Source organism: Lithobates pipiens, unplaced genomic scaffold, assembly GCF_037356315.1.
Source record: "Lithobates pipiens isolate NorthernLeopardFrog02 unplaced genomic scaffold, aLitPip1_a1.2 Scaffold_18, whole genome shotgun sequence".
NCBI classification, from domain to species: Eukaryota; Metazoa; Chordata; class Amphibia; order Anura; family Ranidae; genus Lithobates; species Lithobates pipiens.
The window spans coordinates 136,773,292-136,790,569 of NW_027507758.1; the positions used below are offsets into that span (position 1 = coordinate 136,773,292).

Below are 17,278 nucleotides of genomic sequence, written 5' to 3' on the forward strand. Positions count from 1 at the left end.
AGATAGCAAACTTAATACACAAAACTGGTAGAGAAAATGGCTGCCAGGATTTTCATGCATAGCAAGGTTAAGGCCCCTTTCACACTTGTATGACTTGGGACTGCAAAGTAACATGACAAGTCTTGTCATATATATGTGTGCAATTTGAAAGCAGTCCATGCACTACTTTGGTCTGACTTTGATGCAACAAGGTCCATAGACCTCAAAATTACACAGGCATTGCTTTAAGCTGCGTCAAAAACCTCAAGTCGTGTCAAAATCACGCAACTTTCAGGTTGCACAAGTGTGAAAGAGGCCTGGCAGATGGTCTATATGCAAAGACTACCATTAGGAGTCTACAAAATGGCAATAGGGTTTTCAGAATCAGTTAACCTCTATAACTGCAACCTCAAAAAATGTACTTTATATGCAATAGGGGAATTTTAAGTGTTGCTTTGCATGGTCACTCCCACTCTGGGTTTTGCTCTGTTAGGTCACAAACGCATCAGCAGCTCATATGATGATCCTCATGATGGCAGCTTTATAGCAATAGAAAACAAAATGTCTACTTTGCCAAACAAAAAAATTGTTGGCGATTGTTTAAACTTGCTTCATACTGTTTTTACCACAAAAAAAGTTGTGGCAAACTGAATAGCCAGAATGGTCATTCAATTTGCACTGTCACCCGTTCTCAAATCTTAATTTTTTTTGGTAGGTTTGAGTGTTTAGTGGTTGACAGGGAATACACTTTTCCCCATTGCAAGCTTGCATCTGTATAAAGCAGTTTGCAAAGTTCTATTATTAAGCAATAATAAAATGCATGCCAGAAATATAGAAGTGACAAATGCTAACAACAAAAAAAAAAAAACAACCCACACACCTCACAAACCTTTGCTAATAGCATTACCCAAGGCCTGCTTCAGCATAATAATAATAATAATAATAATAATAATAATAATAATAATAATAAACACACCCCACACATCCTTGCTAACTCTCCATGCAGAATACTGAAATCCACTTTTAAACGGACACAATATGCACAACTTTCCTGTGGAAGGGTGGTTCCCCCAAAGTGGCACTTAAAACACTGCAGCTGCCAGCACACCTAGCGTTTCCTAATTTTTTCCTGTATTATCTGGCTTCTCAGCTGGTGCACATTCACGATTGGTTGTGCCCGGCCCCATCCAATGCCTGCACCTCCACAGAAGGGGCCATCGCATCTTCCCTGGAAACCTTGCATAATGTTTATAGAGGCCAATTCTCTGACCGCCCGGTACCTCTATGCTTAACACCTCTCTTTCATTATTCCGCTATATTGTCACAAAGGTAACCAAAAATACCTGGCTCAAGTCTACAAGTCCCTGTGGTTCAACCCTAATCTTCAGGAATTGTTTTCCCTCCCAGACCCCAATCGATGGTACTCCAAGGTAGTTAAATATCTATGCCACCTGTACAATGCCCAGGGTTTTAAAACCTTCTACCAGCTACGCTTAGACTTACCAAGATTGTACCTATTCTACTACCAGCTCAGGCATGCAATACATACAGTTTGGTCCCTGGCTGACCCCACTAAATTGCCCCCATTGGAAAAACTACCCAGACCCCACTAAATTAGTTTTCACTTACTATGCAGCCTTAAAGAGGAAGTAAACCCTAATGGGTTTACTTCCTCTTTCATTCCCTGCAAAGGCAAAGCATAACGGACTACTTTGCATCGCATAGTAGTCCATTATGTGTCACTTACCTGACACAGGAGCCAGCGAAGTCACCGCTGTCCCCTGTAGTCCAGCGCATCCATCTTCTCGGTGGGGTCTCGCAGCTCCGCTGCTGTCATTCGGCAAAGCCGCGATGACGTCACTACTGCACACGCAAGCAGACACGCGCGGCATCTCCGTCGCTGAAGATGGCACGCTCAGTGCGCTTGCGTCGTAGACAGCGGTGCCCGTATAGGTTTAGGAGATATTTCTTGGACCTACGGGTAAGCCTTAATCTAGGCTTACCTGTAGGTCAAAGTGTGTTGTAAGGGTTTACAACCACTTTAATGTCTGACTTCAACCCCAGGTTTCATAAAGGCACAAGCGAAATGGACATCTCTGGACATGTCTGATGGACGAAGACTGGTCAGAGTTCAGTGATTCATACAAAACCTCTGTTATTGCCTCCAGGGACCGCATCATTCAGATTAAGATCTTTCATTAAACCCACCTCACCCTGGCCAGACTGCACAAGATGATTCTCTTGCCCTCAGCTGCCCGTTTTCGCGGCTGTGGCCAGGAGGCCAACTTTCTACATTGCTTTTGGCCATGCCCAATGGTCCAGGATTTCTGGAAAGTGGTGGGTGCTTTCACCTCACTGGCGTTGGGTCTCCCGAAATGTACTCCATCCCAAGAATTGCCTTTTAGGCGTCTTTGGTGAATTACCCATATCGTCCCATGCCACGAGACTGCTCTGCATACTACATTTTTATGCCAAAAAAAAAACTATTCTAATGTCTTGGAAGGGTGCACAGACCCCTCTGAAATCCTTCTGGATAAAACTTAATGACTATCCCACTTTATAAAAACTGACTTTTCAACTCTCAAAAAAAACAAAACCCTTTCAAAAAATTTCAGGTAGACGGTTGGCTAGCCCGCTAACCCAATCCCAGCGCTGATTATACCACCCTCAGTTGTCCATTGATGTGCTGTGCCTCAAATATTTCTAATAATTGGTTACACGCTCTTGCCCTGACTTGGTCGCATATTTGCACTTTATACCATTATACTTATGTTAAATCTTTTGCACTGTGTGTAATTTCATATGATTGAATGTACTGCCTAAATTTGTATACCCCCTGTACAATCAGACTGTCTGGCACTATTGCTGTTTTTTTTGTATTTAGTTGTTTGTGTTTTTCCGTTTGTCTAAAACCGAATAATAAACTTTAAAAATGTTTATATATATATATATATATATATATATATATATATATATATATATATATATATATATATATATATATATATATATATATATATATATATATATATATATATATATATAAATAAATTACAATCCACTTTTTGCTACAGGTAAGTCTAAGGCGGCTTACCTGTAGTTCACCCGGATATCTGCAAAACCTACACAGTTTAAGAGATACCCCCTGTATCTGCCTGTGCCAATGTCATTGGCACATGCGCACTGAAGCAATGGCATGTACGAGTGAAGTCAGTGTTTCGTTCATTGACGGATACAGCTCCAGTTATCTTGACCGTATGGACGTCCAAGCAGTGTCATAACAATGGGTGGGAACAGCAACATAACTTCACCCACAACCATAGGTGCTCCCCAATGGGGGAGTCAGCACCTAAACCAACCGCAGCAGAACTTGCAGTCAACCTATGCAGAGTGCATTAAATTCAGAAAGTAGTAACTCTTAACAGAAGAAAGTGTAAAATTACAACATTACACGGTCAGCTGCAGAACTCTGCAGCTAAAGCAGGCATCAGAAGATACTCTTACATCCACTTTGTAGAACTTTGTAAAGGTGTGAACGGACGACCAAGTTGCTGCCTTACACACCTAGGCTGACGCTTGATGTCGAAAGGCCCAAGAGGTCCCAATTGCCCTGGTGGAATGGGCTGTGACAGGAAAGGGGGGCACCTGCCCCTTTAAGGCATAAGCCTGGACCACGATCTGTCCGATCCACCTGGAAATGGAGGACGTCGAGAACGCCAATCCTTTTTTCGGACCAGCTACCGAAAACGAAGAGTCTGACTTCAGGAAGAGAGCCGTGGCAGACAGAAACCCTTAAAGCCCGGACCACGTCCAGGGAATGGAGGGCCACCTCCTTAGGAAGTGTCGGTTTAGGACACAGATAGTAACACAATGTCCTCATTGAATTGAAAAATCAAAACCACCTTCGGTAGAAAAGAAGGTTGCAGACGCAACACCTTATCCTTGTGAATAACCAGATAGGGTGACTTGCAAGACAAGGCCACCAGTTCCGAAACCCTCCTGGCCGATGTAATGGCCACTAGGAAGACCACTTTCTGAGAAAGCGTCAACAAGGGAATTTCTCTGATGTTCTCAAATGGCGGTTTCTGAAGCGCCGATAGCACCAGGTTCAGCTCTCACGGAGGCAAGGGTAGACGCACCGGAGGGACTACATGCCGGACCCCTTGTACAAAGCTGCTTACTAGAGAGTGAGAAAACCGTAGATCAGTTGGTACTGATACCATGGAGCCACCAGCACATCCGCCCAAGGATCTGTTCTGGATACGAACCTCCGCACCTTTTGATTGAGCCGAGAGGCCAGAAAATCTACATCTGGTGTACACCACCGCAGGCACAGAAGCCTGAACACCTCCGGATGCAACGACCACTCTCCTGGGTCCAGCATCTGGCGCTTGCCAGTTTTCTACTCCCAGGATGTATATGGCCAACAGGGCAGGTATATGCCGCTGTGCTCACCGAAGGATGTAAGCAACCTCCCATGCTGCAGCCAAGCTTCTTGTTCCTCCTTGGTGGTTGACATGCCACTGCCGTGGCATTGCCTGACTGGTTCCTGATCAGATACCCCCTTAGTCTCATCGACCATGTGGAAAGGCATATCCTGATCGTTCAGAGCTCGAGCACATTGGTCGGCAACTTGGATTCCTCCCCCGAACAGAGAACCTGGGTCGACTGTACTCCCAGTACTCCACCCCAGCCGGTCAGGCTGGCGTCCGTTGTGATCACTGTTCAACGCAGTGGTAGAGAAGAGTCCCTGACTAACTGGCTCATCTGAATCTGTTGATCCAGAGATAGCGGAGATTTGTTCCATTTTGCCAATATCTCCTTCTGCAAGACTCTGGTGTGAAATTGGGCATACGGTACCGCCTCGAAGAAGGCCACCATGGGGCCCAGGACTCGCATGCAGCAGCGTATCGACGACCACCTGCGGTTCATCAACAGCTTCACCGTGGCTCTGAGAGTCTGCAGTTTGTCTGAAGGGAGAAACACTCACTTCCACGGAGTCCAGCCATAAGCCTAGGTACTCCAAGCGCTGAGTCGGCACAAGCACCGACTTTGAGGTTCAACACCCACTAAAAATTCCTGCAGGGTTTGCATGGTGATCGCCACATCCTCCTTTAATTCTGAGGCGGAAGCTGCTCTCAGGAGATCGTCTAGGTAACCCACGATCTCCACCTTTGCAACAAAGGTTCCAAAGGACCGCCGACCAAGTGTCCAAAGGCACTGCACTGTTTGCAGATGAGCCGGTTGCAATTGCAGCGAGTTCTGGGGAAGAAACACCAGTTTCAGAAGAGGGGGGGGGGGGGGGGGGAGGAATAGGGACAGGGAGAGAAGAAGGGGAAGAGAGGGACCCCCTAATCGACCTCCCAGGGAATGCCCAGCTGCTCAATTCCACCAAGGCAGGAAGAGCTACTTACCATCCAGACGAGCTGGGGACATCCCATCAGACCCAAACACGATCAGTATGGTGTGGCTGCTGGCCACGGCACACTGTGACAAAGACATCAGTAGCCCGGTCATGTGTGCACCAGAGCATTGCGCTCACCGGCCACCCCTGGAGACTGAGGGGCATGTCGTGGCCGACCCAGCGTGTAGCTAGGGTCTGTACATACTCGATGGCCAGGCTGGGGAGACTACAAGGATCTATATTATCCAGCCTGTCACCCAGCTGGCTGTTGATAGCATATCACAGGATCTTAAAATCTTGCACAAAAAGGCAAAATCCAGAAAAAAAATCCCAGAACCAATTGCCCTGCAGGGAGCCCAAGTCATTCATCAATAGGCAGAAAAAAATAAAAATAAAAAAAATAAAAACTGAGCTGCAGGAAGCAGGCTGAAGGGTTATTGCCAGAGGGACCACCCCCCGGGCAGAACTGTAAATTTCTGTTTTCACATATATTACATGTTCTGCCTAGTCCTCTCCTGAAGGTGGCTTAATAACCCTACGGTCAAAGTTACTGAAGCTGTATCCATCAATAAACAAAAAAGGAGAATGTAGGATTTTTCCAGGTGCTGGGCTATGGTCATTTCCATTGGTCGGTCAGGTGATGACCTCACTCCTGAGCATGTGTAATCATCCTGCCACACCGTCACTGTACCAGAATGTAAACTGAGCTGCAAAGACTGAGGTAAGTTGGCAGTTAGACATTGCATGTCTCTTGTGCAATAAAAATGAAAAGATTAACACCCACCCCCCCCCCCCCCCCCCCCCAAGGTCCCTGCTTGACTTCTGTGGGCAATTAGTCACATGCCACAAGGGTGCAGGGTATTAAAGAGGAGTCGCCCCCCCCCCCCCAGAAATATTTATAGTCAGCAGCTACAAATATTGCAGCTGCTGACTTAATATATGGACACTGTCCAGGGAGGAGGAAGGAGGAGCCAGAGTTATACCATGTCATAGAGATAGAGGAAAAAAAAAAAAATATCTATCACCACCACAACCCCCCAAAGCCATTAAAGAAAACACGGTAAAGCTGTTTTATAACATGATAAACATTTTATAGAAAAATAGCATGATAACCCACTTGCAAGCCAGACGATATCCACCAATGATGGATGTGGGGTGAATTTTCTGTTTCACGAGTTCATCAGCATTCTTCAGCAATTCTGCAGCAATAATTACCTGTGCATATAAAACTGCTTTAGGTAATGAAATGTAAAAAAGGAGCATTACAACTAACAAGTCATATAACAAAATTTTTCATTTATCATAACTGAAAATGCCATTTAATTCCCGCCCTAAAAAAAGAAAAAAAGTTAATGATATCCCTTTAAAATGGATTTTCCCACTTTAGGGTTCCCTCACTTTATATGCCAACCATAACATTTGGAAAGATTCAGAGAAAAGAGTGAATCTCCTCACATACAACCGACACCTAAGGCTTCGTTCATACAAGCTAACAGGGAGCAGTAAAAACCAGGTGCAGTGTTTTTACCTCTGTCCACCTGAACACTAACATCCAGTGATGAAGGTTTCCAGACAGTCCAGGATCCAGTTTGTCCTGAAGCTTTGTATAGCACAAACATTCAGCAGAGCCAATAGGAATAGATTTTTTTTTTTTTTTTATACCAGCGCCTGATCTTACAGGCAATTAGGTAAGGCGCCAACTGGTCGTTGAGGTCCACCCGTCCCATATTAAAGGTTATATTCGTGGACACAGAGGGAGTTTCTCCACAACACCAGTCGCCATTTGAATTTAGACAGTAGTGTCTGCGTGAAGGGAGGACAGAATTAAAACATTCTTATCCCTCCACAGCGAGCAAATTACTACATCTCAAGCAGGCTCTCTCCCAGCGGCTAATCAAACAAGCGACTAAAAAGTGGCACGCTTGTGTAATAATTGTCCACATACAAGTAGTACCCCTTTCCGAATAAGGGTGACACCAAGTCCCACACAATCTTACCAACACTCCCTATGTAGTCTGGGCAGTTCTCCAGCTCTACGCAACCATCTCTGCACTTGTAAACAATAAAATTATATGTATAGCCTGTGGCCCTGTCAGAGCTTATACATCTTGAACCTATATCTGCCATGCTTGCTGGGAAGATACTGTTTGAATGACAAGCAGCCAGAAAACGTAATCAGCGACTCATCAATGCAGACAACTTATTAGGGAGCAAACAAGTCTGCAAACTGCTGGTTGAAGTGGTTTTTGAGGAGCCAAATCGTATTCAGGGTCACCCCGAGGACGAGAGCGTTCATTGTAATGCATGAACCGGAAGATCTGCTCGTATTGTGCCCTGGTCATGCAAGCAGAGAACACAGGCAACTCACTTTTTTAGTTCTGCCCAGGAAGGTTTTAAATTCTGGCAAGGGTCAAACGGGATTAGCAGCGATGAATTGACCAGCCAACTAATTTCTTTGGTCCACAATAGATCTATAGAGATCTTCCGTGAAAAACAGCAAATAAAAATCAAGTGACCTAAATCAACTGTTTCCACCTGAATTCCGGGTTGGCCAACGACTGGGGAAGTACAGGTGCTGTAGAAGTGGTAAAATGGGCTCAACAGGCCTGTGTTTGTCTTCTTGGTGGCTGGGGGACACTACTTGTGCTAGCTACGTCACCAGCTTGAGCTGCACTTAAGGGACTCGCCACGTCATCAAGTGTTATTGCAGTGCTGGATGTACTAGGCCGCTGGTACTTGCCAGTTCACCAGAAGGATAAGCAGCACTAGTACTGGCTCTTTGCTACATATGAGAGCCCCGCGGTTCTTGCACCAGAACAGGGTTGGGTACTCCTGACCTTAGCAGGGACCACTACTCGTCAGAGCTATCTATCAGGGTACCACTGCTGTCTACAGGTTCGTACTCCGAGCCTGAATATGACAGCTGGGCAACTTCCTCTTCACTCATCTGTCATTCTCAGAAACTTGTAGGCTGCTTCACTAGTATACCTTTAATTGGATATTTTAGCCTCTGAATTTACTGGTACAACAACTAGTGAGATTCACAGGAAAAGAGCACCTGACTGTCAGCGACTGCTTCTAATCTGACGCTGCCTGGGGCGATGCAGACTCTGACACTGTTAAGTAGAAATATGTGCCTGTGTGTACTGTGTCAGTATAATGTTGGTGCAACTCAAGTATGGATGTCCCCTCTCTGGAACGGAAAATAATTCCAGAGAGGGAGATGACATCACTTCCACTGTCTTGTGTTTACACTTACAGATAGGGGAAGCATTTCATTCGTCAGGACCAATCAGCAGGTCCAGGCCAGAAATGATTAGCCTGGAGACTGATCGGTTATGAAACTAATCCAATCGTCACACGCGCCTGAAGTACAGCTATGTATTTTCGCCCACCCGTGCCATTCTGTCACAGTAAAACTGTGGCGGCTGGTCGGGAAGTGGTTAAAAACATAAGTAAATGTACCAAGGGGCTCCCAAGGCAATCAAGTATCAGATGTGGTAGTCTACCTGGATAAGTACCGGTACCTAAATGTATCAGTTTAGGCAATGTAATAGTTAAACTTACTACTGATGTTGTCCCATCTCCTACTTCATTGTCTTGTAGATCTGCCAGTTCACAAAGGACTTTGGCTGCTGGGTGTTCCACTTCCAGCAACTTCAGAATGGTTGCCCCATCATTAGTTATAGTTACATCCTATAGGAAGAATGAGGATAAGAATAATAATAATAATAATAATAATGAGGATAAGAATAATAATAAGAATAATGAGGATAAGAATAATAATAAGAATAATGAGGATAAGAATAATAATAAGAATAAGAATAATAATGAGGAACACCAGCATGGCATCTCGCAAGTCCATTACCAGGCCCTTTGGGTTTGGTATGAATATTAAAGGGAACCCGAACTAAAAATAAAAATTTTTTTAAGAAAATTGAATGCGGGTCCCCCCAAATTCCAGACCAGGATCTTTAGGTCTGGTATGGATTTTAAGAAAATGGCATAGGGGTCCCCTTCAAAATCCATACCAGACCCTTATCCGAGCACACAACCTGGCAGGCTACAGGAAAAGAGGGGGGGGAGGATGAGAGAGCGCGCCCCACCCCGAACAGTACCAGACCACATGCCCTCAACATGGGGAGGGGCTACCCCAAAGCACCCTCCCCATGTTGAGGGCTTGTGGCCTGGTACAGTTCAGGAGGGGCACCCTCTCGTTTCCACCCTCCCTTTCCTGCCACCTACCAGGTTGCATCCTCGGATAAGGAGGATCCCTCCTCTGCTGCTATTGTGTTCTCTGCTCCCCTGGTGGAAGAGCACACAGATGGTTGCCCGTGGCTTTAGCCACTAGCAGTAATCGCATGAAAAGTTAGACTGGCTGTTAGTACCCAAGTAGATTGTTAGATCAACTCATATATAACCAGTCTGCACATACATGGTTCAAACCTCAGCCAATCCATGCTGAACTGACCAAGATTCAACCAGTCTATGACAAGCTTAAAAAGCAGAGTTCCACCCAAAAATTGAACTTTCGCTTTAAGTGAAGGTGACCCCCTGACATGCCAGTCAGAATGCCAGCGCTGCGGAGGGCAACAGGGCTTTGTTCGCCTGCATCGCTGGACCGTGGGACAGATGAGTGTCCGATTATTAAAAAGCCAGCAGCTACCCTTTTTGTGGCTGCTGACACATGGGTGGAACTCTGCTTTAAGGATTGCAGGGGAAAAATAAAACATTGGTGCAAGACAAGATCACAAAAACAGCCTCACTTGTCCTTGGCACAAGTTACTTGGTTATCTTAAGTAATCACAAAATTTGACAAATAAAATTAGTCCATAGCAGAAATGGAAAAACTGCTCTGGTCCAAAGAGGATGGAGAGGTGTGAGGCGAAGCAGTGTGGTTGGTGTGAGAGATAGAGATACATACACACACACACACACAGAATCCATTTAACTCCATGTTCTGATACATTAGGGCATTGAAAATAATGGGCTGCCATTGCTCCAAAATACATGCAATGCAGGTGCGTAGGTACACAGCATTGAAATGCCATTAATTTCAGTAGAATAACATTGCATTAAAGAAAAGTGTGAACGGTGAGAATGGTGTGTTGCAGGAAGGCAACAGAAAGGTGTAAATGGGCCTGCCTCAGAGAATTGTGCTAGAAATTTTCAGCACACAGATTTTTTTTTTTTTTTTTTTTTTTTACATGGGACCAATATAGTCATTCCTGTAAATTAACATAACCCAAAAGCAGCAAAAGAAACCATCTTACAAAACATGTTCTGTTATTTCATTTATGGGAAGATGAACATATCTACCCCTTGAGACAATAACAGATATTGCTCTCTCCCATTAGCATAGCCACTTATTCTAGGTAATGAAAAAGTGGTACTAAAATGGGACAATAGTATATAAAAAAAAAAAAAAAATTACATGTACATAAGTATTTACAGCCTTTGCTCAATTACTTTGTTGAAGCACTTTTGGACACCAACTACAGCCTCAAGTCTTTTGGAATATTATGCTACAAGCTTGGCACACCTATTTTTGGGCAGTTTCTCTCATTGTTCTTTGTAGGACCTCAAGTGCCAGACTGAATGAAGAGCATCGGTGCACAGCCATTTTTAGATCAATCCAGAGATGTTCAAATTGGGTTCAAGTCTGGGCTCTGGCTGGGCCACTCAACATTCACAGAGTTGTCCCATAGTCACTCCTTAGTTATCTTGGCTCTGCTTAGGTTTATCTTCCAACAGAAGAACAACCCTTTGCCCCAAAGTGCTGTAGAGCAGGTTTTCATCAAGGATGTCCCTGTTCATTGCTACATTCATATTTTCTGTGATCACGATTATCTCCCGTTTACCACAGGAAAGCGAGGACCTAGCAAACAAAGCCAACGCTACTGCAAACAAATCCTTCTCGGTTTTATTAAGTGCACTTTTGTCCCTTCTTGGTGTTACCTATCAAACACAAGCCCAGAAATCCTTTGCTGCAAGTCCTGGAATCCCAAACCAGTAAAGCCCGATCCATGCCCCCGAGTGACAGAGCATCCCCACTTTAAGTGGCAGGACGTTTGTCAATTTCCTCAGACACCTGAAACTAGTGTTAGCCAGATTAGCCCAGGACTTTGTCAAGGGCATCTCCAGGGGGTACAGAGATTCGCTCTCTGATTCAAGCACTCTAATCTGGCCCCTTCTCCAAAATGATTTGATATTCTGCTTTATAGCAATTGCTTACCTAGCGGGGTCTTTTTCCAGCTGGTGCATTAAGGTAAAAAAAAAAAAAAAAAAAACACTAGGGTTTACAACCCTTTAAGCTCAGATACTTCTTTCCAGATATGGCCCCTCAGTGCACTTTTGCATTTGAGGCAGTACTTACCAATTCCACTCTAGGATGCTGCAAAACTGCATCCTGTCTGCTCAGAGCAAGCAGACTCACCCTCCGGGAAATCTCACGAGTCTCTCCTCAGTCTTCCTCTGCCTGATTTGGTGGATTTCCAAACCAGCACCTGAGTTATGACTTTTCTTCAACTAATCCTGGATCAGTATCTGGCCTTTATTACCCTCAAATGGCAGATTTTGGCTTTAGCTATGCTTTTCCCCATGTCCCTTGCCCTCTCATTCCCTGGTGAAGACAAACAGGGAGTCGCTCATCTACCTCATCCTAGACTATATCTATAGTGATATAGAATATTGTTAATAGGGACGAAGTGCCATTTGCTCTGGGTGTTGAGGGAAGTCTGAATCATGCCTCTTTGAAACTCTATAGTGATGTCATTTGATCTCAATCTGGTGCTGGCAGCTCTTTAGAAACAGCCTTTAAACATTTTACCAATTTATAAACTAAACTAACAAAGAAATATCAAACCTTTTAAATGCTTACCCCAATATCATCCACCAACATTTTATCTAGACCAACCGGACCCAGCGAGCTTTTTACAATATTAGCAATGGATGCTGCGGCCATAACTGAAAAAATATATAAAATACATATACGTTATTAGTGATGGAAGCTGCCTCCATAACTGAACTTGTACTACTAAAATGTGATCTGCTAAAGTGAAGAAAAAAAAAAAAAAACACCTGGAACAAATAAGCATGAAGTCATGGGTTATAAAATCCAAAACAAAAGCGAATATCTCTGCAATACAGATAAGAATTTTTTGATGTTCAGTTAATTTCATAGGAGAAGCTAGACGACATCTCCTTCAGATTGTAACTGGCTTCTATTCCCCATTAGCATAGCCACCAGTTTCATACAGTGAAAGTGTGGTACTAATATGGGGTGATTAAAAAAAATAAAAGATAAAAAAAAAAAAAAAAAAAAAAGTTTGCTGCATCTCAGTTCTAATCCAAACACTTCAATACACTGTTTTTAGTCTTCACTTGTATTAGGTCTGGTTCATGGGTAACCAAAGCATAAAGGATGGAGAGTGGCAGGCAATTACCATTTTAGGAGGGCAAAATGGACAGAGCTGTTCACATTTTAAAAACATGTAACATTTGCTTCCCATCACTGCGCTTTCAAAAATGAAGCTGCATGTCAAGTCTGGGAACATAGCAACTCCTTCAAGTTGATGGCAACGTGCTGGTGGCGTTAATAGCAGTGAGGTGGAATAACAGATAGTGTAAAAAAAAAAATAAAAATAAAATTAAATCACTTGGAGGGCATCTGTGGTGCGCTTGAGGTCAGCCCCCATTAACACTATAGGTGCCCTGGTTCTTGTTGCTGTTAGTATTGTTAGCAAGAGTGAAATCAGCCTTAGAAACAAGCATTTGGGATGCATTTTCTGCTCTCCGAACACAGCCTCTAAAGCCCCGTTCACACTTGAGCGTTCTGTTGCTTGTAGCAAAATGCCTCAAAAAAGTACATAAGCTTCTTCAGGCAAAATTTAGCCTTCCCTACCACCCCCCCCCCCCCCCCCCCCCCATTGATTTCAATAGGTACACCACTTTAGCTGGATTCACACATATGCATTTTTAATGCATTTTGCACTACAGAACGTGTTCCATTGGAAACAATGGTTAATGGACTGTAATACAAATATGCAAAAAGCACTAAAAATGGATGGGTATGAATCCAGCCTTTGAGGGGTTTTTTTTCCATTGGCTAAACGCCTGACATACTTGCAATTCTGCTCAAAAACCCTTGAAAAACCTTCTGAAAGCAGGACACTAGTGTGAATGTAGCCTTAGGCTGAGTTCACACTGCTGTGGTGATGAGATTGGATTTGATTCGCACCGCAAATCACATCCGATATCTGTGCAATGCGAGTTCAGCCATACATATAGTATGGCTGAATTCGCATCGCATCCTGCCCAAACTCGCACAGGACCCTTTTTTTGGTCCACAGCAGAATCAGATCGCATGGGTGTTCACACCATGCGATCCGATTCCTGTCTGAGTTTGCAGATCGCACTGCGATATGCAAACTGATCTGGGGGTGTCATTAACATTTCACTGACACTCCCAGCAGTTCGCATAGGGCAGCGTGAACTGCCGCCGGGAGGCATGCGATGCAGGAACCTGCAGCGGATTCGCAGCGGTCCCGCATCGCAGCAGTGTGAACCCAGCCTTAAGGATAATACGGGCAGCAGTGATCACAATAGAAAATAGTATTTGCATAGCTGTGCTACTAAGCTACATGTTGGGTCTGGGAGGAGCTGAAGCTTGTAACCTCTCTCCATTCAAGTCTACGGTATCGCACTATAAACGTACCTGTAGCGATTCAAAATGCACTGTTAAAATGACAAATCACACATCGTGTTCAGGTGCCATTCATTTCAATAGCACCTAAAAAAGTGGTGCGATTGTTCTTCGCACATACCCAAAAAAGTTCAGAAACATCTTTTGGGCGACAAGCAATTTGGTTAGTGCAAAAGCAGTGTCGATTTGTCGTGCAGCCGAATCACACTGCTTTTTAGGTGTCGTTGAAATGAATGGCACCTGAACACACTGATGTGCGATTTTAGATTTTAACAGCATGTTTTAAACTCATGGAGATGAGGGGCCTCTGCTGTCTGTGACCCTCCATCATTTTCTATTCCTGCGACAACCACACGGGGAGGGGCATCTGCTTTCTGTGACCCTCTGTCACTTCCTATTCCTGCGACAACCACACGGGGGAGGGGCCTCTGCCGTCTGTGACCCTCCATTCCCTTCCTATTCCTGCGACAACCACGCAGGGGAGGGGCCTCTGCCGTCTGTGACCCTCCATTCCCTTCCTATTCCTGCGACAACCACGCAGGGGAGGGGCCTCTGCCGTCTGTGACCCTCCATTCCCTTCCTATTCCTGCGACAACCACGCAGGGGAGGGGCCTCTGCCGTCTGTGACCCTCCATTCCCTTCCTATTCCTGCGACAACCACGCAGGGGAGGGGCCTCTGCCGTCTGTGACCCTCCATTCACTTCCTATTCCTGCGACAACCACGCAGGGGAGGGGCCTCTGCCGTCTGTGACCCTCCATTCACTTCCTATTCCTGCGACAACCACGCAGGGGAGGGGCCTCTGCCGTCTGTGACCCTCCATTCACTTCCTATTCCTGCGACAACCACGCAGGGGAGGGGCCTCTGCCGTCTGTGACCCTCCATTCACTTCCTATTCCTGCGACAACCACGCAGGGGAGGGGCCTCTGCCGTCTGTGACCCTCCATTCACTTCCTATTCCTGCGACAACCACGCAGGGGAGGGGCCTCTGCCGTCTGTGACCCTCCATTCACTTCCTATTCCTGCGACAACCACGCAGGGGAGGGGCCTCTGCCGTCTGTGACCCTCCATTCACTTCCTATTCCTGCGACAACCACGCAGGGGAGGGGCCTCTGCCGTCTGTGACCCTCCATTCACTTCCTATTCCTGCGACAACCAGGCAGGGGAGGGGCCTCTGCCGTCTGTGACCCTCCATTCACTTCCTATTCCTGCAACAACCACGCAGGGGAGGGGCATCTGATGTCTGTGACCCTCCATCACTCACTATTTCTGCGACAACCACACAGGGGAGGGGCCTCTGCTGTCTGTGACCCTCCGTCACCTCCTATTCCTGCGACAACCACACAGGGGAGGGGTATCTGCTGTCTGTGACCCTCTGTCACTCCCTAGTCCAGCAACAACCGCACAGAGGAGGGGCATCTGCTGTCTTGGACCCACCATCACTTACTATTTCTGCGACAACCAGAAAAAAGGGGGGGGGGGGGAATAGCCCCATCTTCCACACCATCCAAATGAAAGGGGTTTTGGCTGCATGCACACTTAATGATGACTAACACTGGGCACTGCTAATGTAAATATTCCACCACCCCCACCTATGTATATATTGATCACCACCTTAGAATAATGTTAATTTCAGCAGATTGTGGGTCGTATCCCACCCACTTTCAGGTACTATCACTGACAATGAGAGGTGGGGAGACCCCAGCTCTGGTAAAAGCCACCTATTCCCACCCCCCTCCCTGTTATAGAGAAGGCCATGCAGAGTACAGAGCGGCGTTCCCACATGGCACTGCGCACCCAGCATGCTCTCTTCTCCCCCCATTGTGAAAAGGAGCGCTGACTCATCCTAGGCAGCCCGTGTATTCACCATTCTGGCTCCTAACGACATCCCCGGAGCTGCGCTCTCCGAACACAGCTAACGGGCCTTCCATCTTCTTCCTGCTCGTATCACGGCTACAGCTCTTCTACAACGTGCTTCCCCAACCGCCGCCCGTCCACAATGCACGCTGGGTAACCCCGCCCCTTCACGACGGCCTAGCAACTAGGCCCCGCCTAATTCAGACACCCCTCAAGTACCACAAAAGGAATAGAAAAGCTAAGAAGAGGGACGCGCTGTGCGTCAGGAGCGAACGGGTTAGGAGCGTGTTTACGTCATGGGATGGAGGCGTGACCGCCCAAAACAGCGCCGTACAACGTAAAGAATGTTCTAGCGTATATTGCAGGACGCGTGCATGTGTACTCTGTGTACGAGCATTGCGTCTGCTAGAGGCTGCACGGGAGCGCGCTCTACTTTTCTCTGTGACTGACTGAGACAAATTCAAACTAATAATTATAACAAAAATCTCCGTGGTAATAATAATAGAAAATACCCTTCACTGTGGTAATAATAAAAGATATCCCAACCTTTGTGCCCACAATCGGCCCCAACCCCCATGGCCAAATATTTTTTAAATGGCTTTCTCAATATTTTTTCGCAGTGCTTCTGGGGAAGGAGGTGTGGGGTGGTCTGGGTGGTATGTGGACAGTGTCAGTAGAATTTTTATTTTTAATAATTGATTTTTCTCCAGTCATATTCCAGGACGGCACACCTGAGATGACTGGTCCACCTGACAGGAAACACAATCAACAACAAGTTTAAGCACTTGCTTACTGGGCACTTAAACCCCCCTCAGTCCCAGACCAATTTTCAGCTTTCAGCGCTGATGCACTTTGAATGACAATTGCACGGGCATACAACACTGTACCCAAATGAAATTTTTATCACCACAAATAGAGCTTTCTTTTGGTGGTATTTAATTACAGCTCGGAGTTTTATTTTTTGCTAAACAAACAAAAAAAGATGCAAAAAAAAAATAATCATGTTTAATAGTTTGTTATAAAATTTTGCAAACAGGTCATTTTTCTCCTTCATTGAAGTGCGCTGATGAGGCGGCACTGATAGGCTGCACTGGTGGGCACTGATAGGCTGCATTGGTGGGCACTGATAGGCTGCATTGGTGGGCACTGATAGGCTGCACTGGTGGGCACTGATAGGCATAGTTAAGGCGGCACTAATAGGCACAGATAAGGCAGCACCGATGGGCACAGATAAGGCGGCACTGATGGGCAAAGATGGGCACAGATAAGATGGCACGGATGGGTGGCACGGATGGGTGGCACTAAGGGGCACTGATAGGTACCACTGATAGATGGG

At 45.7% G+C, this 17,278-nt stretch overlaps 1 protein-coding gene and 2 non-coding genes across 3 annotated transcripts in view; all 3 read right to left on the minus strand.

Annotated features, from left to right (window-relative positions):
- TCP1 (t-complex 1) overlaps positions 1 to 16,119 on the minus strand; it is a 56,905-nt gene extending 40,786 nt beyond the window's left edge. Inside the window, exons 1-4 of the mRNA XM_077486169.1 lie at positions 15,953 to 16,119; positions 12,264 to 12,349; positions 8,951 to 9,079; positions 6,501 to 6,598 (exon numbers count right to left, since the gene is read on the minus strand). Coding sequence (XP_077342295.1) covers positions 6,501 to 6,598; positions 8,951 to 9,079; positions 12,264 to 12,349; positions 15,953 to 16,016 — 377 coding nt within the window. The 5' untranslated portion in view covers positions 16,017 to 16,119. The remainder of the gene's footprint in view (positions 1 to 6,500; positions 6,599 to 8,950; positions 9,080 to 12,263; positions 12,350 to 15,952) is intronic.
- Positions 10,656 to 10,788, minus strand: LOC143990717 (small nucleolar RNA SNORA29). The gene has a single exon (XR_013277432.1). It is a non-coding gene; the product is annotated as a small nucleolar RNA SNORA29 (small nucleolar RNA).
- On the minus strand, positions 12,541 to 12,668 carry LOC143990718 (small nucleolar RNA SNORA29). Its single transcript, XR_013277433.1, has one exon. It is a non-coding gene; the product is annotated as a small nucleolar RNA SNORA29 (small nucleolar RNA).
- Positions 16,120 to 17,278: the final 1,159 nt, after the last annotated feature.